The following is a 24764-nucleotide window of genomic DNA, read 5'->3' on the forward strand; positions in this document are numbered from 1 at the left end:
CTCCTGGTATAGTGGAAGCTGAGAAATGTCCACTGCAGTGATGTCTCGCCCGGTCCCGTTGTCCTCCACGGCTGTGACTGATGACAGTGCTGCGGCGGAGTGGCTGCTTTGACAAAGAACAGCAATAGCTGCGAGCTGCTTTATAGTCGGGCTTGCCAGCACATCCTGAGTAGTAACGGCAAGCCCGCGAGTTTGACATCTCTGCATCACTTGGATGGCGTAAATGGAGTCTCCGCCGAGCCGGAAAAATGATGTATCCAGAGATACTCGTTCGATGGGCAGTTGGAGTACCTGCCCCCATATTTGCCTGATCGCCTCTTATGTGTCATTGCCGCACAGCATTTGACTAGGATCGTGGCTTTGTAATTCTTGAGCGGTCTGTAGCGTCAAATCATCAATACCCTCAACCCATTCCAGTATAATTCGACGGTCAAGCTTGTGAGAAACTTGCACAGGCATTCTCTCCAATACCAGCCAGTCTACCGGCATCATGTAGGCAGGTAGCATTCTCGAAAGGGTGCTCTGTATCTCTTGCAGACTTTGAGTCACCTCGTCCGCCAGCCCGTCGCTCAGGAGCTTCTTCGAGACGACTCTGATCCGACTCATGCCACCTTCGTCCTGAGATGGAAGATTTTCGGCACTGAGACACTCGAGACTCAACGTCGCAACAAGTCGTCCTCGAAGAACACAGATCCTCGGACTTCTGCTCGCAGGGCGCGACACCACAGCCTCACTATTATCCTGGACGACACTGTTCCTGGCACGCCACCCTGCAGAATTCGCCAAGCTCCGCGCCGCCGTTCTGCATCACTTTGGCCCGTACACTTCAGATCCTCAGATCCATCCAACATCACGTTCGAGACGCTCAAGTCGTGTCGGTACCTACAATTCACCCTGCGCGAAGCTCTGCGTCTTCCTAGCCCGGCCAACCTCCGCTTCGCGGCCCGTGATACCACGCTACCCCGCGGAGGGGGCCCGGACGGCAACGCTCCCATTTTTGTCCCCAAAGGCAAGACTGTCAGCTTTGTCCTGCATCTGCTCCACAGACGTAAAGATCTTTGGGGCCCCGACGCCGACCAGTTCAAGCCTGAGCGGTGGGAGGACAGGATGATAGGTTGGAGCTTCTAAGAATTTGAGTGTGAATTGAGTTAAATTCTGACTATCAACTAATAGGCTTTCCACCCCTTTATTTATACACTAAATATCCTTTATTTAATATTTAGATACTTTTATCTAATAAAGCCCTTTATAATCTAATTATTTTTAGTAATTATATATATAAAAATAGTATTTCTTTATTAACTATCTAGAAATATATTTTTATAGCCCTCTATAAACTATATATATATATTTATTTATATATATATATATAGATTAAATATATAAAAATACTTAATAGTTAAAAACCTTAATTTTTAAGGAAAAGATTATTTTATTAAGTTATAAACCTTTATAAAGAAAAAAATAATTTATTTTATATAATAATAAAACTTAATATATAGGAAAAATATATTATTTATTATATTAAAACCTTTTATAAAAGGAAAATAATACTTTTTATTAGTAATAAAAGCCTTTATTATAAGAAAAATATACCATTATATAGATAAAAATCTTAAGAATTTACTTTAAATATAATTTAAACTTAAACCTTTATAATTTAAATATATTAATTTTATTTAGTATTTATTTTATATAAGTTATTTATATTATTATAATATTATTTTATAGATTTATAGTTTATAGAGTTATTTTTATAATTTAAGTTAAGAAGTTTATATTTATATTATAATATTTATAAAACTATATTTATATAGTAATTTTATTAAACTATATACTTAACTTTTATATATTTTATATATAATATATATAATATATATAGTTTATATATTATATAAGTTATTAAGATAAAACCTATTTATTTTAATTTTTTATTAGTTTTATATTATTTTTATAAATTATTATTTAAGGTATTATAATTTTAATTTTAATTTTATTCTATAATATATTAGTAAATAAGGGTATTAAACTTATTATTAAATTTCTTTTAAATTATATAATTCTTTAAATTTAATAAATAATAATCTTTTAATTAATTTAATATATTAATTAACTATATTCTCTTTTAAAAGTATATATTTTATAGTTATTAACCCTTTTTTATTAAATCTTAAGTATAATAATATATTATATTTATATATTTAGTCTTTTATAAAAACTTAATTTTTAGCTAAATTAATAATAGTATTATTATCTATATATATATAGGTTTATTTAATTTTGAATTTAAATTTAGATTTATATTAAAATATTCTAATAAATTATATAAATATATAGCTTCTTTAAAAACTTCTTTTAAGATTATATATTTAGCTTTATAACTATTTAATATAGATATTTTTATAGTTAAAAATTATAACTTATAAAATTAATTATTTTATTATTTTTAAAGAATATAAATATATAACTAAATATAAATTATTTATTATTTAAGTTATTACCTTAATTAGAATCTAAATATCTATATAAATTTAATTTTCTATTATATTTATATATTTTAAATAATTTAGGAATTTTAATAAATAACCTTATAGTTTATTTATTTCTTTAAAATATTCTTTATTAAAATTAAATATATATTTAACTAAATTATATATAGTATATATTATATTTATATAACCTTTTAGATCTAAAAATAATATAATACTTATTTATTTTTAATAATTATTTATTTTATTTTTAAGGTTTAATTTATATTTTTATTAATTTCTTTTAATATAAAAGAGTAAATTTAGGTTTTATATCTTTATTATTATTTATATTAAATTTTTAAATATTTTATTAATATATCTATTCTAATTTATAATTAAAGTTCTTTTCTTTATTTATTATTATATTATTTCTTAAAAGAAAGTTAATTCTCTTAATAATCTATATTAATAATTTCTTTTATTTTATTTATTATATTATTAACTTTATTATTATTACTACTTATTATTATTATATTATTAATATAGTATATTAATATAATATTTTCTTTATTATTTATAAATATTCCTTTATTATAAGGGTAGGATTTAAATTTTAATTTATTTAATTCTTTTAAATATTTATACTATAAATTAAAGCTTTATTTTAAGTTATATAAAGCTTTATTTAATAACTTTATATTACTTTTTTATATATATAAAAGATAATTTTATATATATTTCTTTATTAATATTAAAGTATAAAATATATTTTTATATTATAACTATATATATAATAATTTTATTTATTATTATTATTAATAATAATATTTATATTTCTAATCTATAAACTATAATAAAAGTTTTTAAGTAATTTATTTTAATTTTTAATTAAAACTTTATATTACTTAATAAACTTTATAATATATATTATTTAATTTATTAATTATTTAATAAAGCTTTATTATATTAAGTTATTTATAAATTTCTTTTAAATATTTACTTCCTTTTAAGGTTTATAGGTATTAGATATATTATTTATATTTATTATATTATATATATTTTAATTTATAAATGAATTAACTTTGTTTTTATAGCTTTTATTTAATAAAGTGCTTTTTCTTTATATATAACCTTTTTAAGTTAGAGGGCTTATCTATTCTATTTATAGTTAGTATATATAGGGTTTTATATTATTTTTAATATTATTATTTAATTATTTAATAGTATATCCTTTATAATATATAAAGCTTTATATTTTATAGAATCCTTTCTTTTAATATAAAGTAGTAATTTATATAGGATTTTATTATATTATTATTATTATTATTATTATTATTATTATTATTATTATATAATTCTATTTTCTTATTTTCTTTAAATATAGAATTATTATTTTTATTTATAATATATTTACTTTTAAAATATTTATATTTTTAATCTATATTATTTTATTATTAATATATATTTTATATATTTTATTATTTTATTAAAGTTAATTAATACCCTTTTTTATTTTAAGGTTTAGTTTATTTTTATCTTTATTATTATTATAATATATTATAGATTTCTATAATTTAATATAATTTATAAGTAAATTATAATTATATATTAAATTATATAAAGTTTTCTACTTTAAATCTTTTAAAGTATAATATTATATAAATATATACTAAATATAATAACTTCCCTTATAACTTATAAAGTAAATTAACTTATAATAATAAATATCTTATTTTATTTAATATTATTAAATTCCTTCTTTTATAAAATTATTAAATTCCTTTATATAAAAAAGTATTATTATATATAATATTATTATTATTTAATATTATTTTAAATTTTTATTAATATATTTAATATTATTATTAATATTAAATTCTTTTATTTTTATTTATTTTATTTTTATTATATTTTATATTTATTAAAAATTCTAATATTTAATCTTTAAACTTTAATAGGTCTATATAGATATTTAATCTTTTATTTAAAATAATATATAATATTTATAATTATTATAAATATTTTTAAAAGGATTAACTATATTATTATATATTCTTTTAATATATTATAATTATATAAATTATTATTTATATTTATTTTAATATTATATTTAGTTCTTAAATATATATTATATTTATATAATAGTATTCTTATATCCTTTTAAAAGATTTAATATTTATATTATTATTTTTAATATTATAAATAAAGAGTTTATATATATATACTTTAATTTATAATACTATAAATATATATTTAATAAATTTTAATTAATAATTAAAGGAGGGTTTTTACTTATATTTAATAATTATTTATTTTATTTATATTTATATAAGTATTTATTTTAATATAAAATAATTTATTCTTATAATAGTTTATAGTTTCTATTTTATTAAAACTTTATTTATTATTTTTACTATAATATTTATAAATATTATATTATATATATACTTTATAATTTTAAAACTAATATATTTATATTAAATTTTAAAGTATAATATATATTATTTAAAATTATATCTTTATTATTTATATTTATTTTAATATCTTTTATTTTAATATTTATTTTATTAATATTTCTTTAATTGATATTAATATTTATATATTTAATATTATTTAAAAGATTTATATTTTTATAATAAATATATTTATATATATATTTAAAGTAAATTCTATTTTATTTATTTTTAAATTACTTTTATATATATTATATTATTTATATAGTTTAAAGTTTTATTAATAATATTATTATTATTAAAATTTATTATATATAAAGTATACTTTTATATTTTCCTTATAATTTATATTTTATTATAATAATTTTATAAATTAAATTTAAATAATTTTTCTTTTAAATTAAAAATTTTTATATTATATTTATTTCTTTTTCTTTATTTCTTTATTACTACTTTCTTTATTTATTTTATTATAAATAGTTAATAATTTATTTTAAAGAAATTTTTTTCTTTATTATTTTTAAAGTTTTTAAGAATTATTATAATTTTTATTAATTTTATTTTTATTTTCCTAACTTTTAATACTTTTTAAAATAAAAAATAGTAGTTATTTTTAATATAACCTTTATTTTATAATAAGTATATTATAGTATATTCTTTTATTTTTTATTTTTATTATTATTTTTAATAATAAAAGTATTTTTATTTTTATTTATTTTCTTAATTTATTAATAAAATTAAAGAATATATTTTTATATTATAATTATTATAATCTTTTATAAACTTTAAATAATATTTTAAATAAATTTAATATATTTATTATTTAATAAGTTTAATATTTATATTATAATTATTTAATTTAATAGGTTTATATTATTAGTAAATAAATTTATAATTATTAAATTAATTTTATTTAAATAATCCTTTATAATATTAAAATTATTTAATAAAGTATTAAAAATCCTTTTAATAATAAATTTAATAATAAATTTAATAGGTTAATATAAATTTTATAGTTTTTTATATTATTTTAATAGTTTCTATATTTTTATATATATAAGTAAGTTATTTATTATTATAAGTTATATATTAGTTAATACTTTTAGTTTTTTTAAATATTAAATTCTTAAAATTATTATTCTTTTAATAAGATTTTCTTTTAATAAAAAACTTAAATTTTAATAGATTATATAATATAATTTAATAAACTTTTAATTTAAAACTTTAAATCTTTTAAATATAATTATATTTTATAAGTATTTTATAAATATTTTTATAAATTTATTTATATTTATATATATATATTAATTTTCTAATATTTTTATAAAATATATATTAATAAATTTTTATAAATTAATAAATATTATTTAATATAATTTATAACTTTATTTAATTTTATATTATAATATTTATTAAATTAAAATATAAATTAAAATATTTTTATAATTTTTAATTATAATTATTAGAAATAAAATATTTTAAAGTTAAAAATATTTTTAATTTAAATTTTTAATATAAAGGTTAATAAATTAATTATAATTATTAAATTTAAATATATTATTATAAATATTTCTTAATAAAGTAAATTTAATTTTTATATAAAGTATTATAAATTTATTATATTTATAAAGGTTGTATTTTAAAATTTATAAAGTAATTTTTAATATAAATATTTTAAAATATTTATAAATATAAAGTTAAAAGTAACTTTATTTATAAAATCTTTTATAATTTTAAAATATAAATATAAATAGATTTTATTTTATTTTAAAAGTAATTATAAAATTAAATTATAAGAGGAATATTTATAATTAAAAGGTATTTAAATATAATATAAAGTTTTCTTATTTTTTAAAATAAAATATAATTATAAAATATAAATAAAATAAGGATTATAATATAATATTTTTATAAAATAACTTTAATATAAGTTTTATAAAATAGTTATTTTTAAATAATTTTATATATAAAAGATTATATAAAGATTTTAAGAGTATTTTATTAAATAAAGTATAAAAAATATAAAGATATTTTTATTATTTTATAAATATAGTTTTATTAAATTATAAAGGAGTATTAAAAGTAGTTTTAAATATATTATTAATAATATAAATAAGAAGTATTATATAACTTTTTTTCAATTAATTATAATAAATTATTATTATTTTATTTAAAAAGATATTAGTTAATTTAATTAGAATTAAAGATTTAAATTTTATAACCTTTAAGAATTTAAGTATAAATAAAATTAAATTCTAATTATTAATTAATAAACTTTTTACCCCTTTATTTATATATTAAATACTTTTATCTAATAAAGCCCTTTATAGTTTAATTATTTTTAGTAATTATATATATGAAAATAGTATTTCTTTATTAACTATTCGGAAGTGTATTTTTATAGAGCTTCGTCCCGTTTAGTGGAGGGCCGCGTATCTGGTTAGGCCGTAAGTCCATGTTCAATATAAACCTCTCTTTACTTGTCACGATGCATACTAACAGTTCAAATAGAGCAATATGCTCTTACTGGGGCTAGCTATCTGATTGTACGTATACTCGTGCTTCAACGATTTGAGAACATCGAGTGGCTGGGTGGACCAGATGAGCCAAGGAAGACGATTACCCTCACCATGCAGTCTAATACGGGGTCCCTGTGAGACTCAGCTACAACAACGTAGATGGATTGGAGGTATGAATAGGGCATTGGTATGAAGAGTCATGAAAGGATGGCACGGTGGTCGCTCCACCTTTCCAACACCATGGCGGGTTTCTCATCACATATCATGACGCAAAAGCAATTCATATGTGCTGTTGTGATCAGTATTTTACTAATGGGCAGGCGATTGAGACCCCTAGAGCTCTCGGCTAATGAAGGTCCTGTGATGGATATGGCCTGCTTATCGTTTGTATCTAGGTAGTAAGGGCCGGTGCTGGGTGAAGAAATTCTCGTCGAGATGGCCACGGTAGAAACGGAGACAAGTAGACGCCGGCTGGCAATTCGAGAGGCTTCGTCGTCGTTCAGTTGCGAGACATTCTAAGCTTGAGTTTCTGGACATGTAATTTCCTTGTCTTCAATCCTTAAACAACCTGCTTTGTCTAGATGAAGCTTCTTTGTCTGACAGCAACACAAGCAACAAGGCCATTGTACATGCGGCTGAGAGCTCTTCTGTGGGAAAGGGGGCTCTCCAAGCGTTTGGAAGCTGAAAACCAAAGTTTAGATCTAAAACATTAGATTCTTTCATGTCGGCAGTCAATTCGAAGGTCAAAGAAATATAACACGTACCTCATTCTACGTGTACGGGGGATCCTCTCACCAAACATATAAGGCTCGCACCATGATGAGGCTCACCATGGCCGTTGAACCACAACCAACTGCCCGCCATCTCAGGAACCCATATTCAAGTGCTTGTATAAAGGAGTCAGATTACCCACTACCAACTCAAAACTTCCAGCAAACCATCTCCCCACGCAAACAACAAGCAACATGAGCTCTGGCGCATCATCCTCCAAGCGCACGCCCGTGAAGAAGGCCGTGGAAAATGGTGCTCAACAGCTGCCCACCCCGCCGGGGACACCGAGGTCGTCCAGTGGCCAACGAGGCGTTCAGCCGCCGTTCCAGCCCCAAGATCAACAGCTCCGATACATGTCGTACCCAGGCTTGCAGCCCCGGGAGCCGCAGCCAGAACCGTATCAGAGCAATGGAAACAGGCGCAGACGCACCCAGGTTGAGCTGCAGATGGCCCACGGCATCGAATGGCTCGGCTACGGCGCCGTCATTCCGAATGTCAGCGTCGTGACGGGTGGGGCGCTTTTGGATGGGTCGCTGAACACGCACGGGACAAGGATCATGGGAGGCAAGGGCAATTACGAGGATGAGTTTGACGACGACGGTGATCTTGCGGCGAGGATGTCGATGTCTCTCACTGTTGGGGTCAAAAGGACCGCTGCCCAGGGCAGATAAGCCACGTTGTATTCCAGAAGAAGAAGGGTCGCGTGTATTTCTGGTGTTGCGACAAGAATTTGCCTTTTCTTCCAGTGTGCATTTCGCTTCAGAATGCGTGGTTCTGAGTGTCGCGGCCATCGTTTGTTCTAGTGGTGGTAATGGTCTAATAAAACTTTGGTCTACACTTTGTTCTATCCACGGCTCCCTATTGCCATTCCTGAATTTGTCCCTCTACCAGTAGTAACTCAATATCGTCGAGATCACCCAAAAAGAAATAAAAGAGCATCTCGCATACAGCCCAATTACAACATGTCTAGCATGTTTAAAAAAAAAAAAAACTTCTCATTTAAGTGTCAGGGCCATGGGCTGATCGCTCATAGGACCAACCAGTACCTAGGTAGGTCCGTACACCCTACTTATCTTATCAGCCCAAATAGCCTCCATACCTCTCGCAACGTGGGCTTATAGCTTCACTACTTCCCCTATACTATTCCTTAGGTAAGTCAAGTTGTAAATCAATAATTCTTTATAGATAATTTAAGACTTATTTTACTATAAGTTATAAAGACTATCTTATTAAACTAAATAAATTTTATTTATTATATATTAAATAACCTTTATAAGTTAAGTAGAATTTTAAGTACTTAAAAACTTAATCTTCCTTCTTTAAGTATATTACTTTATTATTAAGAATTTATCTACTTTAATGTTAACACATGAGGAATGTGGTGAAGGAGGTAGCCTTACGGGGGAACATCTAGCTGCTAACTCAGCTCGCCTCCCCCTCTCCCTCCCTCCCTCCTCCTCATTCCTCCCCCACTTATTTACACCTAAACATACTATGTTACATAGACTAGGCTCTTTAGTGTAATATAAACTGCACATGGTCCGGATGCCCCTGTTTTGTTCCGGATGGCAGACTTGACACGGAAGTGCTCAGACGACACCTACAGGAGCGTCACGGTCTTCAAGGCCATATCACCGTCAACAAGGTGTTTCAGATAGGCTTATGTATCATTGAACTTAAATTGTCTGTGTCCACTTGGTATATGATCGGCCACCCTCCAGATCTTCAGGTTCGCTATGTCAAGAGAAGCTCAACCCTTCAAATTTCGACTTTCATGTTCTCGAACAACCCAAGCTTCTCACGATCCGAACCAAAAATGTGCCTGGACAGATCGTCGAAGCATCCAAGCCACCGCCGCCGGCAAAAAGAGGAGACACATCCAAGAAGGAGAACGACCCGTTCACTTGAGCTGCCACAGGTAGAGGCATGCCGTCCGGAGGCTAATGATTTCCCCAATCATATGAGATACCCTGTTAGCAGCACATTAGTTGCCCGGCGTAACAGAAGTCGCCTAAAGCTCATGCATTAGTACCTCGGCAGGGAGACCACGGACATTGTTCCATTTACAATGCCTTTGTGGCTCTTTGTTTCTTTTGTTACGATATACGACTGAGCTGCAGCGCCAAGTCCAGCATATGAATAGTTAGGTGAGGACAATGGAAGGTGCAGACCATATTCTAATTACAGTACGCGTAATAACAATGCCTTTGTGATGTGCGTGATGTGTGTGATGTGCGAGGCCTTTCAGCATCTCTTTCGACTGTTCATTATAAATATAGGCGTAACAGAGTCACCCACTTCTCCTCGCAGTCTGCCTGTTATTTTATAGTTACCAACCACACACACACATACGCATCCACACACGGAAAGCCAAGTGTTGTGTTTTCACATTTACAAACGCCACAGCCTTCACCAACGCCAGTTCAAGGTTACACAATGGCTTCTCCATCATCCAACAACCCATCGCAGGGTGTTACATTTGGAGTTGAACTCGAGATGGCTGTACCATTCCTGTTCTTCGACCAGCCAGACCCTGCTGAAGGAATGGACATGAGAAAGGTGATTCGCGTCTCGAGAGAAACTAAAAGTCCCCGAACAAGTTTCCGAGAGGAGACTCCAAGACCAGAAAATATCTTAGAAGGCATTTTCAAGGAATTTCTCCGAGGTCATGGCCTTGCCATCTGGGACCCTACCATGCAAGGGAAGGCCGATCAAGCAATCAGCCCTCCCACAGGGTGGTTTATTGGAATCGATACTTCTATTCACGAATTGAAGTTCGCCCACTACAACTGGGTTGGTCTAGAACTACGGAGCCCTGCGATGCTGGCCAACGAGACTTCGTTTGCCGAAATCAAGCGCGTAGTCAGTCTGCTTAGAACTAGCTTCCGTCTGAGAGTTAACGAGACCACTGGGTTACACGTGCACGTCGGCCTTGGAGCTCAGCGTCTCCCTCCTCGGGCCATCATCCGCCTCGTGCAACTACTCTGGTGCGCCGACGGCACATTATCACAATTACACCCACCGGAACGTTTTCTTAGCCCATTCTGCCCATCCATCCGGCACGATAGCGTTCTCGCTCGACGTCTGTTGGACGACTGGAGAGGCACCGAGAATCTCACAGTAGGTGGCGGTCTGGCTATCACTCCCCTAACCGTGTCTGCAGCATTGACTGACCGGTTGAAAGCGTTGCTTCAAGCTCCAACTTCTTTCCCTGCGCTCGACTCGCGGCCAAATACCTCCCGTCTCCAGCGACTCCCGCCCGTGCGAACCAACCCGTATGAGGACGCCGGCGCCCAAAGACGTTATGGCATGTTAAACGTTTTTGGAGGAGGGCGACCGCACAGAGACTTCCTACTCATATCTCGACCTGCTGAGGGAATCACCGAAGAGACATGCCTGCCAGTGCTAGACGGCCTACGTGCTCTCTGTCGACCGGAAATGTATGAAAAAGCAACCCGGGCGGTTGATGAGATCCAGATCAATTCTATGAAGCGGGCCAATTACAACTGCAACGCTTATGGGTTCCAACACGTCGGCGGTCCCCCGATGCGGATGACGGTCGAGTTCCGCGAGGCGGCTGGCTCCCTTGACCCTTCCTGGGTGGCGGCGTGGGCCAGGATCACTTCCCGAATAGTCGAGTTCTGCCTTGAAGCTGAAGAGGATGAGTTCGTCGAGCTCCTTATGAGAGTCCTGGAGGCTGAGCTAGCGTTTGAGGCCAACGGGGGAGTCTCGCGCTACGATGTGGTTGATTTCCTCCATGACCTTGGCTTGCCTGATGAAGCCAGGTTTGTGGAGGAAAATATTATTTTCGGCGACAAAGCAAGCTTCTGGTTTCCGTGTGCTCTAAGCTGGAGTCAACTGGACGACCAGCCTGGTGCGACGATTATGATGCCAACAGAGTATGAGAACTGAATACTGATTAGAGCTCAGTCTCTGTTGTAATTTATATTGCATCCTTCCGGCCAAGTTGATAAGCTAAAGGAGACCTAGGTACAAATTGTCTATCTCAAGTTTTAGTAATTTCATTCCTTACCAGTCATTTACCTTTTCATGGTCACTCAATTATTATTGCTGCTCACTTAGGGTTATGGTGTGAGACCGAACTGATCTCGGGCGACGATGCTGTTCAAGTGAATGGGCAGAGTAGACAGAAAAATAGGAAAGACAAGTAAATAAGAACGTCCTCGCACCCTAGGATTGACTTTGATGAAAAACTCTCAATAACGTAATTTGTGTGACGCAGTCCTCGCTACTGCTTTCGTTGTTGGCAATGTCTAGCACGCCAATACCAACAACTCTGTAGGTCCTAGGCGGTACTTACCAAGTATGTAGTCAAGAAATCAATCTATGTACACTACAACTTAGGTTATCCTTCCACCGCCCGTCTTTAGCCTTACAAATATTTGTTATAGGGGAAATGAATTCCTTCAAACGTGTAAAAGAATTCCATGTACTACTAGTAGTGTTTCGTCATACTCCAACTAAACTAACAATATATGTGAACCGTCCAGCGGATGGGGACCCTCTATATGTGGCCATAAACCACCTGCCCCTTTTGTTTGATAGCCTCATCTCATCTCTGACCGCCATTGCCCCCACCATTTCTAGCATTTATGGCCGCCTGCTTTGCTCTTTTCTCAGCTTCCAGCCTTTCAGTCAACTTCCTCAACATCAGATTCTTCTTCTGATCATCCTCAACCTTCGTATCCAGCTCAGCTTTGCTGGGTAACTCCAGCACGGCCAGGGTAGCTGCGCTAGTTTTATTATTAAAGATTGGGTTAAAATAGCCCACATTACTTACTCTATCAACTTACCCATTAGATATAAACTCTTTAATACCCTTAACTATCCCTATAAACTTTATATAATTAATATATAATCTTTATAAAATTAATATAAAAGTAATTATTAATTTTATTTAAATAAAATAATTTTATTAAATAATTATAATTATTAATTAATATTATTTTATAATATTAATTTTTAAATAATTTTTATTTAAATTTATAATACTTTAAATAAATTCTTTATTAATTTTATTTAAATAAAAGAGTTTTATTAAATAATTATAATTATTAATTAATATTATTTTATAATATTAATTTTTAAATAACTTTTATTTAAATTTATAATATTTTAAATAAATTATTTATTATCTTTATTTATTATTATAATTAAAGTATTATTATTTTTATAAATTTAAATAAAATTAATAAAATTAATTATAAACTTTTTATAAATTATTTAATATTATTATTATATATATTAATTTAATTAATTTTATTATAATATATTAAAATTAAATTTTTATTATATATTATATATAATTATATAATAATATTTTATATTATTTATTTAATTTATTATTTTAAAGTTTTATTAATAAAATTATATTTTAATTAATTATATATTTTAAAACTTTTATTTATAATTATATTTTAACCTTTTAAATATAAAATTAAAAATCTATAATTATAAAATTTTAACTAATTTTTATTTAATTATTTTATTATATTAGAATTTAATTTAACTTTATTTAAACCTTTATTAAATTCTTTTAATATTTTTCTTTTAAAAATTAAATTTAAAAGAGTTTTTAAGTTTAAATTTAAAATTTTATAAATCTTAATTTCCTTTAAATTAAACTTATAATTCTTTAATTCTTTTAAAATATATTAATTACTTTAAATATTAATAACTTTTCTTTAAAATAAAGATTTACCTTTATATAATTATAAAGTTAATTATTAATAGTTATTTTTATTTATAATAAAAATATTAAAACTATAAACTTAAAGTAATAATAAAATATAATTACTTTATTTAATTATCTTTAGTTTAATAATATAATAAATTAAATAATTACTTTTAAGTAATTTTCTTTATAATATAATAAAGTTAATAAATAAATAGCTAATATTTATATACTTAACTTTAATATATACCTACCTAATAATTTTAATAAACTTATTTAATATTAACTTTTATATATAAAGCTTATATAAAACTATATATTTAAGTAGAATTCTTTAAATCTTTAATACTTTAAATATAAATCTTTTCTATATACTTTTAATATACTTTTAGTATATATTTAAAGTTATATATATTTAAAGTTATATATATTTAAAGCTATATATATTTAAGACTATATATAATTATATTAATTAAATATTTAAATACTAATTAAATATTAAAAGGTTAGAAGTTTAAAGTATTAAAGAGTTTAAATATATATAGCTTTAAATATATATTAAAAGGTATATTAAAAGGTATGTAAAAGGGTTTATACTTAAAATATTAAAAATTAAGAAAGGAAATTATATTATAAAGTCTTTTAATACTAACTTAGAAAGTACTTATAAATATATATGTTATTTAGAAGAATAGGTATTAAATAGGTTTAAGGAAATTATTAGATATATAGTTATAAAAGTTAAATAGGTAAATATTAATTTATAAATAAAAATTTATTTAAATAAAATTAAAACTTTAATTAAAAGAATAATACCTTTATTTTTATTTATTTTAACTAATTTATATTTAAATTATATAATAATCTTATATATAATATTTAATAATATTAAAATTAAATAACTTATAATTTATAATAACTTTAATCTTTAATATATTAACTTTAATAAATATAGTTTAATATATTAATATAAAAGTATCTTTAATAATTAATAATATTATAAATATAAATTATAAAGTTATTATAAAAGGTTTTATATAATAAATTTAATTAAATAAATCTTAAAAATATATTATAATTTATTTTAAAACTTTAACTATTTATATTTATTCTTTAATAAAATATATTATTTAATTTTATTTTATTTTATAAAATTTATTATAATAAAACTTATTTTAATATATTTATTTATAATTATTAATAATAATATTTTAAATTTTAATAATAATATTTATTTTAAAACTTTATATTAATTTAAATAAAATTAATAATAAAATAAACTTTTATATAAATTATAAAATAATATAAAATAATATAAATAATATAAACTATTTATATTTTTAATTCTATTATTAAATTAAAAGTAAATAGTTAAAGTTTTAAAAAATAAAATATAATATATCTTTAAAAATTATTTTAATTAAGTTTATTATATAAAACTTTTATAATAACTTTATAATTATCTATAATATTATTTATTATTAGAAAGTACCTTTCTATATTAATATATTAAATTATATCTATTAAAAGTTAAAGCTATTATAGACTATAAACTAATCTTAATACTATTAAACACTATATATAAAGTTATTATATAACTTAGGTAAGTTAGTTAAAATATATAAAGATAAAAGCTACTATTCCTTTAAGGGTTCTAGCTTTATTTAAGTAAATATCTATTTATTAGCTCTATAAGTAAAACTACTTAAAAGTAGTTATTTAGTTAAATTAAGAGATAATTAAGTAAAGTAATTATACTTTAATACTATATATAATATCTAAGTTTATAAATTTAATAGCTTTATTATAAAAAATAATTATTAATAATTAAATTTATAACTATATAAAAATAAACCTCTACTTTAAAGAAAAGTTATTTATATTTAAAATAGTTAATATATTTTTAAAGAAGTTAAGATATTATAAATCCAATTTAAAGAAAATTAAAATCTATAAGAATTTTAAACTTAAACTTAAAAACTCTCCTTTAAATTTAACTCTTTAAAAAATATTAAGAAAGCTTAAAAGGTTTAAATAAAGTTAGATAAAGTTATAATAATATAATATAATTAAATAAAAGATTAATTATATAATTATAATTATAAATTATTTAATCTTATATTTAAAAAGAATATAAATAATATAAATAATATAAATAATATAAATAATATAAATAATATAAATAATATAAATATATATAAATATATATTAAAAATATTAATAATTATTAAATTTAATTAATATAAATATTTTTAATTAAAATTTATATTTTTATTAAAATTTAATATTTATTTAATAAATAATTATAATAAAATTATAAAAGGGTTTTAAATCTTTTATTTTATTTTAAATATATTTTAAATATTATATTATTTATTTTTAAATTTAATTTATAATTCTAATAAAAGTTAAAATTAAATTATAATTAAATAAATATAATATTTAAATAATATTATTTTAAATTTTATAAATAAAATTAATTATTTTATTTATAAATTTATATAAAATATTAAAATTTATATTAAAATATAATTAATTTAAAATTTATTTAAAATATTTATATTAATATTAAAAATTAATAATAATAAAATAAAGTTTTTTTATTATAAATTATTTAATCGGCGCCGGCCCGAACCGGCACGGCCTAGCGTACTAGCGCAGGAAGGTGTCTTCTAATAATAGATAGCGTTGTAGACGTAGCAGATTGTGAAGTCACTGTGAAAAGTCCTGTATGGTAAACTTAACTAAGCTGATCTTTGAAAGATACATTATATCTCGTCCCTCTCGAACTATAACTATTTGCTTCCAGCTTAGTAGTGGAACTAAAAAAATATAAATAGTCTATAAATTATTTAATTATATTTTATATTTAAAAATATTTTAAATTAAATAATAATATAATAATATTATAATTAAGTTAATTAAATATACTTTATTTAATTTAAATATAAAATTTTTAATTATAATAATAAATAAAAAATAATATTAATAATAATTATAATATAATAAATATTTATAATTTTAATTTTATAATATATAAATAAAAGTAAATATATTATTTTAATAATAATATTAATTATAAATATAAATAATTTATAGATTAAATATTATAATAAATATAAAATTTAAATAATATTTTAATTATATATAAATATTTATAATTATTTTATATTTTTAAAACTTTTATAAAATTAAAGTTATTTTAATCTATTTAACTTTAATAATTTTTTAAAAAGTTTAAATTATTTTTAAAAGTAAGTATAGCCTACCTACTACCTTACTATATTAAGCTAAAGTAGTCTAAAGTCTTCGCTCGTATTGTATGTACAACGTTGTTCAGATCGATATGGCCACCGTTGATTCCCGGAGGTGGGCGGATGCGAGGATCCACATCCCACGCCTCGGTTCCCTGAGCCGGCGGCGTTGATTATGCGCAGATGCTGGCCAGCAGGGGCTGGGTTTGCCGGGTCCCAGTAGAATATAAGCCACTTCAAACCAACATTGAGAATGAGGAAAAATGACCTTGTTGGATGAGCCATATCAAGCCTTCTCACGGCCTGGTTCATGACACTCTTCCATTCCCCGGGTTCATCTTTGCTTGGTGCCTTACACTCGACCCAGATAAGATCCCTATTCACTCCGGCGACTTGGCCACCCGGTTGTTGAGTGGCCTGTATGATTCGGACTGTAACAACATCTGGTCTAGTTTTCCAGTTGCTGTCTAGCGGGATTCAACGATACGCCTGGACAATAACATCGTAAAACGTGGATTGATTCGGCGGGACCTGGCCCGGTTGTAGTTGCGCCGGGTCATCTGCGAAAATTCAAATTAGCACCCACATACGGCAACATCTTTCCGTAATATAGCTGCTCATTCAATTCAAAATCTGGTATTGAGGTATACGTGTGTCTGAAGATCACCCGCCAAAGGCCGCCGCCACATCTAATTTGAGGCACCAACAGGCACACCATTTCCATTTCAACTACGTCTTTTCCCCACTTCCGTTGTACTTAAAATCCCAGGCCTCCGTCTCTTCTGCTGTCTATCTCAAAGGAAACAGTCCTTTTGCCTACCACAGACCTTAAGAAAAGTGCCTCTTAAGTCGCCTTGACGCAACACATCCGCACTCAAACAAGAAATACCCAGGCGCGACGAAAATGCCAGGGCCAAACCTCATCACCGTCCTCCGGGGACTCAAGGTGCGCGTCTCTACTATGGACGCATTCTTGCGCGCAAACGGCAAGGCCCACGGCACCGATGGCACCTTATTCGTACCCTTTTACGACAGTGAGACTCCCGATGAGATCACAGCCCTGCTCCGGGAGAAGGCCGGAAGTAACGACATGCTCTACGTTGTTCCGTCTATTGAAAGCCACGACCGCTCCACGCACGTATACGTAGCCTATAGCTACGCTCATGTCTACGCGCAGCGGTGCGTCACCGCCGACGATCCGACCGAAAGGATCCCGGGGGAGTTTGAGAAGCTGCAGGAAGAGATCTTGAAGTTCGGGGCAGGCGACGAGGAGGGGCGAGTAGGCTTGTTTGTTGTCTATACGGATCAACCAGGCCCGGACCCGCCCGAGTTAGCGGAACGGCGCAAGGTAAGCCCAGAATTCAGGCACCTGTCCAGGTTGTCAGCAGCCTCGTGTATTTAGGAGAGGTCGCTACTTTCATGGTTTTCGCTAATAGTTCCGTGCTGCACAGACACCTATTCATTGCGGCATGTGTGATGAGACATATGATTATTGGACCAAGAGGCAATGGCACCGGAAACAGGTCCATGGACTTGATGAGCCTCTTAATGGTCTGCCTGAAAATGCATAAGAGAGCTAGTTCGAGTTATATACTTATAACTTATTTGCAGTAGTTGAAGTAATCCTCTATTAAGCTTAGTTAGTAGGAAGGTATTTACTTATATAAGTTTTTTAAGTAACCTTTTAATAGTTAGTTATAATTAATTAATTACTTTTAATATTATTAATTTATATTTTTATTATTATTAGATTAAAATTAATTTATATAACTTATTTAAAGATTATTAAACTTAATATTATTATTATAAAATATTTTTTATAATTATATATTATAATTTATATTAATAAAAACTTTTTTAATATTTTAATTTACTTTATCTCTTTTATTAATTAATTTTAAAATAATTTTTAAATAATAAGTTTTAATAATATATTTATATTAATTAAAAGTTAATATAAATATTTTTTTATTTTTATAAAATAAAGTTTATTAATTAATTTTTGATTTTTAATTATTTATATAAATTATTTATATTTTTAATTTTATTATTAAATTAAAAGTAAATAGTTAAGGTTTTAAAGGGATAAAATATAATATATCTTTTAAAGATTAGTTTAATTAAGTTTACTATATAAAACTTTTATAGTAATTTTATAATCTACTATATTTATAACGTTATTTATTATTAGAAGATATCTTTTATATTAATATATTAAACTATATTTATTTAAGTTAATATTATTAGTTTATTAAAAGTTAAAGTTATTATAAATTATAAGTTAATCTTAATATTATTAAATATTATATATAAGGTTATTATATAATTTAGATAAATATAAGTTAGTTAAAATAAATAAAGATAAAGCTATTATTCCTTTAATTAAAAGTTTTAACTCTACTCTATAAATAAATATCTATTTAATAAACTTAAAAGATAATTAACTCTATTATATTATAAGTAAAACTATTTAAAAGTAGTTACTTAGCTAAACTAAAAGATAATTAAATAAAGTAATTATATTTTATTATTTAAGTTTATAAATTTAATAACTTTATAGAAGAAGAAATAGTTATTAATAATTAGATTTATAATTATATAAAGGTAGATTTTTATTTTAAAAGAAGTTATTAATATTTAAAATAATTAATATATTTTTAAAAAGTTAAGGGATTATAAGTTTAATTTAAAGGAAATTAAGATTTATAAGAATTTTAAACTTAAACTTAAAGATTCCTCTTTAAATTTAACTTCCTTAAAAAACTAAAAACTTAAAAAAGTTTAAATAAAATTAAATAAGGTTATAATAATATAATATAGTTAAATAAAAACTAATTATAAAATTATAATTATAAGTCTTTTAATTTTATATTTAAAAGGTTAATTATTTATATAAAATAATATAATTTTATTAATATTTAATTCTTAATAATTATTACTTTTATTATTTTATTTATTATTTAAAATAATTTTTTAATATATTATTAAATAATTTAATTTCATTAATTTTTTATTTAATATAATTTAATTAAATTTAATTACTTCTATTTATATATATTTAAAAATATATATAAATATAATTTAAAATAATAAATATTTTAAAATAATATAGCTACATAGTTATTAAAATATACTATAATAATTAATATATTTGTATATTAAAAATTATATAATCAAATAGACTATAGTAAAAATCAACCTTTTCCGTGGGAAATACGTGTGCGTTGGTAGGGATGTGCGCAGACCAGTCCAAGTACTTATGGCCTGGTTGCAAGGGCCTGCCTGTTGGTCCAATTTCATCACTTGCGTCAGCAAAAAAGGTCCAGAACTTGGTTTTAACAACGGCCTCCCACATTGAGAGCAACCATCCATCCGCCGGGACGATCCAAAACATCTACAAGAATTCTTCAACACGAACCACGGCAGCTTTCCCTGACTGACTCTCTATTATTCACACAATGGAACTTGACAAACACTTGCCAAAGGCTGATTGGGGCGCAGACGTTGCAAATCAAGGTGATGAGGACCCAGCCATCCCAACAGAGACACCTCACGAGTCCGAACCCCCCAAAGAAGAGCTGCGCGGCTTTGCTGCGTCGTATGCGGCGTTCCTCAAGGATCAACGTGAGAACCCGGACCACGACATCCTCGCCGAGATTCGCCGAGATGAAGAGCGCCAAGCAACCAGGCTCAAACTTCGCGAGAGGAAGGAGACCTATTTCTTCTATGGAACCCTGATGGATCCAGCTATCGCCCAAAGAGTCCTCGGCCTAGAGGCGCCGCCTACTTTGAGACCAGCAGTCCTCAGAAATCGCGGTCACATTAAGATGTGGGGTCCCTTCCCTGCATTCATTGCCGACGAAAACCCGAGGGTTGATATACAAGGGATGGCGTGTGAGATCGAGGGAGCTGCGAGGAAGGACCGGCTTTTGGCATATGAGGGCGAGAAGTATGTTGAGAAATTATGCCTGATCCATTTTCTCAGCGAAGATAGGAGCACTGTCACTGATGAGAGCGTTTTTGGCGTGGTGTTCGCATGGATTGGTGACGACGACGACGACGACTTGAGTGACGGAGTATTCGATCTGGAGGTTTACAAAGCGGCCAAGGCAGAACTGGAGGCTGCTGAGAAGTAGTCACCATTCTTTTGTACCCCTCACGGTCCAGCTGCCTGGCTGTTGTAGGTCGCTCCATTTCACCGTGCCTGTGTGATGGATATGACGCGAGAAACCTTGGAAGGCGACATGAAGATGCTCTAGGCCCGTTAATGCGGCCATTTTCGGGTGCCTTTTCTTCATTGGCGTAGCTGTCAGATAATGCACCTAGAACTCTCTCACGACTCTTATCTTTGTAATGGATGAATCAAAGGAGTCATCAACGTGAAACGTGGTCTACTGGTCCACCAAGTCACTTGTGCCGAACTTTGAGCGTGTGCCAAACTGCTGACAGCACAAGACATGCTCTGGTAGAACATAGTGAATCTGCTACACCTAGCATGAATCGAAGTTACGGTGTCCGGACCACGTTTCAAACCTTGATGCCAAAATGGGCACAGTGTCCAGGGTATTTGCTAATGTTGGTTAACGAGGCTTAGCCGGACCGCTCGGGCGGCGCGCCCTTTTTAAGCTCCACGTCTGGGACAAGCTTGTCTGCCCCCTGAAAATAGATGTTATGCCTGGCTCCCGCCTGCATGATCCCCCAAACGTGAGGGTCATCGCATCTTAAATGGGGCTTCATGCCTGTCTTCGAACATTTCACAGCACTGCGATTGGGTTAGGGAGTGACCCCTTGAAAAGTGTCAAATCCACATTGGCTCGGTTCAGGCCGTGAATGGGCCCGCATTTGAGAGGATGTGGTATATAACCGCAAGCCTTGAACTGAATCAAGCAATGGACTGAAGCCCTGATGTTGGTTTGTTTCGCTGTGATCGACGCGAGATCTACAGCCCAGCCGGCCAAAGCTACACTGGCAGTACACTCGTTTTTCCACCGCCACCCTCCACGTTGGCTACCACGATGCATCGGTCCTCGACATCTGCCTCCCAGTGTTTTGTAGCACTTTGCCTTCTCATACCCTCGATATATGGCCGTGTTGTCCAGAGACAGGCGCCCCCAGCCGCTGGAAACGTCACGTTCGTCCCTTGTCCTACGACGGTCGACCCTTTCTCACCGCAGGACACCGCTCTCGGCCTGCAATGCGCCAATTTGTCGGTCCCGATCGTGCACGACCAACCGGGCGGTGAGCAGGTGCAGCTGAGCATTGTCAAGATGCCCGCAAAGGGCCAGCGGATCGGCAACCTGTTCATCAACCCCGGTGGCCCGGGGTCTCCTGCTTCGACCCAAATCCTGAGTTTTGCTACAGGCCGGCTTCCGATGGGAAAAGCGATGGCGAATAGCTTCGATATTATCGCCATGGATCCTCGCGGTGTGGGCATGAGCACGCCGTCAAGATGTGATACGGCGATCGGGGATGAGCCGAGCGAGTTCGAGGTCACCACCGATGCAGGGCTTCAACAGCAGATAGAATACAACCAGAGGTTGGGGGCGAGCTGTAAAACACTGATGGGCACGTTATTCGACAACATGGACACGATTGCAGTGGCCAAGGACATGGAACTTGTTCGTGTGGGTGAGTTGGATATCCGGTTCCCTTCCATGACGAGACTTGCCGTCAAGACTGACCTTTGAAGCAATCGGCGACGAACCCATGAACTATTTTGGCCAGTCATACGGGACGCAGCTCGGGGCTCAGTACGCCCAACTATTCCCCAGCAAGGTGCGAGCGATGGCCCTAGACGGCATCCTTCAGCATACTGGTGACTATGCTTCCAACGTCTTGATTCAAACCAAAGCCCTGGACGCAGCCATCCAGGAGTTCTTCAACCGCTGCGAAAAGAACACGACAAATTGCGGGCCTCAAGGGGCCCAGATGCGCCAGCTGTGGGCCAACATTGTAGACAAGGCCGCGACGGGCACGCTCCAAGCCCCTGGGTGTGATGACACGCCGCAGACGGGCTGCTTCCGGAACGTCTCAACACAGGACCTACTCGGCACAGCACGTAGACTTATCGCGGCACCGCGTGGCCAGCAACGGCTGGCACAGGCCCTGACGCTGTCCGGGACAGGCAACGCGTCCTTTGCCGACTCCTTCTCGCCAGGCCTGCTCAGCGGCAACGTGTTCACCGACTCGTCCGCCCACGCGATCGGCATCGTGCAGTGCCAGGACGGGCACTTTGTGGACGCGACCCTCGCGCCTGACCCGCTGGGCCAGATCCAGGACCTGGCGGCCATGACGCGCAACTCGACGGTGACGCCCGGGATGGGCGAGTTCTTCCGGCGCACGATCGGCTGCACGGGCTGGCCGCTCAAGGTCACGAACCCGCGCAGGGCGCTAGACGTCAGCGGCACGCAGAACCCGGTGCTGCTGGTGCACACGACGTTTGACCCGGCCACGAGCCCCGAGTACGCGCGGGGGATGCTCAAGGAGATCCGGGGCAGCGTGCTCCTGGTCCGGGACGGGCTGGGCCACACGAGCTACTTTAATGCCGGGGAGACGGCGGCGGCGATGGATGCGTATCTTGTGAACCTTACCATGCCCGCGGTTGGGACGGTCTTGGCCAGTTAATTATGTATAACTGCACCAAGTACTTCGTGGCATGACATCACACGAGCCAGATATCACAAAGAATAATGTCTACTTGAACCCGGTTGCTAACCCGGTTGCTGAGTGCCATAGCAGACATTAAAAGGGTGCACCTGGGCAGCGTCTGCGGAAGGAGATAATCAGCCGAAGGATAATTATTATCTCCAGCCGGGGCACCTTAATCGCAGTTATCATTGAACTGAGGGTGTGATCACGGAGGGAAGTCAGTGTGGCCAAAGTCAGTGTGAAGGTACTTCTGTGCCAAGCCACTACGTATATAAGCGAGAAGTCACTTTACATGGGTCTTCTTCGGCTCTGGGGGGCCTTCTTTCGGCTGGGGTAAAAAGTCAGTCCGAATACGTGTTCAGTGTGCACACCGACCTTCTGAGGTCAGTGTGCACACTGAGCAAATCTCAGTGTGGGCATGGAAAATACTTGGAAAGTACGTAGATCTTTACTAGAAATAGTTAGTAAAAAGACGGAAATTGCGGTGGGGTGAGAGGTACATACCAAGTCTCAGTGTGAGCACGTTTAAACACAGGATGCCCCTAGTGTTTGAAAAAGAACTCTGAAAGAGGTATAGCGCCCCCTGTCTGTTTACCACACCACACTGACTTTCCTCCGTGATCACACCCTGAATGCAACACGAAAATGTTGTGCGGGTGCTTAGTGATGTATTTACCCTACAAGACTATAAGATTGAACATTGGGACCAAGAACACGGATGCACCGAAGAGGAAGGTCAGATAAGTGGTGGTCATCCATGGCAGAGATCTCCATCTAGTGCGGAATATTTCCAGATGCCCACATCTATCCGATTGTCAGAACACGGCACAGCCTGAGTGGCCCACGGGGAGCAATGATGGAGAAATAATGGGTCTTTCCCCATAGTCTGCGGGAACTTCAAGTAATTTCTTGCAAAGCGAACAACCCACATATATCCGAATCTCAGTACTTGT

General features: G+C 30.7%; 5 protein-coding genes across 5 annotated transcripts; all 5 read left to right on the forward strand.

Moving 5' to 3' along the window:
- Positions 1-8408: 8408 nt before the first annotated feature.
- On the forward strand, positions 8409-8885 carry KVR01_013798 (uncharacterized protein; the record flags this gene model as incomplete). The annotated part of the gene is made up of 1 exon (XM_044793081.1): positions 8409-8885. One exon carries the CDS (start codon positions 8409-8411, stop codon positions 8883-8885), a length of 477 nt encoding a protein of 158 aa, XP_044637225.1.
- Positions 8886-10650: 1765 nt separating this feature from the next.
- KVR01_013770 (uncharacterized protein) lies at positions 10651-12126 on the forward strand (the record flags this gene model as incomplete). The annotated part of the gene is made up of 1 exon (XM_044786846.1): positions 10651-12126. One exon carries the CDS (start codon positions 10651-10653, stop codon positions 12124-12126), a length of 1476 nt encoding a protein of 491 aa, XP_044637197.1.
- A 5941-nt stretch (positions 12127-18067) lies between these two features.
- KVR01_013809 (uncharacterized protein) lies at positions 18068-18734 on the forward strand (the record flags this gene model as incomplete). Its single annotated transcript, XM_044784234.1, has 2 exons — positions 18068-18511; positions 18615-18734. 2 exons carry the CDS (start codon positions 18068-18070, stop codon positions 18732-18734), a joined length of 564 nt encoding a protein of 187 aa, XP_044637236.1.
- Positions 18735-20476: 1742 nt separating this feature from the next.
- On the forward strand, positions 20477-21496 carry KVR01_013773 (uncharacterized protein). The gene has a single exon (XM_044789375.1). It carries the CDS (start codon positions 20622-20624, stop codon positions 21297-21299), a length of 678 nt encoding a protein of 225 aa, XP_044637200.1. The 5' UTR covers positions 20477-20621; the 3' UTR covers positions 21300-21496.
- A 682-nt stretch (positions 21497-22178) lies between these two features.
- Positions 22179-23787, forward strand: KVR01_013769 (uncharacterized protein; the record flags this gene model as incomplete). The annotated part of the gene is made up of 2 exons (XM_044791577.1): positions 22179-22791; positions 22853-23787. 2 exons carry the CDS (start codon positions 22179-22181, stop codon positions 23785-23787), a joined length of 1548 nt encoding a protein of 515 aa, XP_044637196.1.
- Positions 23788-24764: the final 977 nt, after the last annotated feature.

The sequence above is a fragment of the Diaporthe batatas genome (assembly GCF_019321695.1).
Source record: "Diaporthe batatas strain CRI 302-4 chromosome Unknown Contig00032, whole genome shotgun sequence".
Lineage (NCBI taxonomy): Eukaryota > Fungi > Ascomycota > Sordariomycetes > Diaporthales > Diaporthaceae > Diaporthe > Diaporthe batatas.

Bases quoted from the DNA above. Each gene is read 5' to 3' on its own strand.
- KVR01_013773 (XM_044789375.1), top strand. From the start codon at position 20,622: ATGGAACTTGACAAACACTTGCCAAAGGCTGATTGGGGCGCAGACGTT.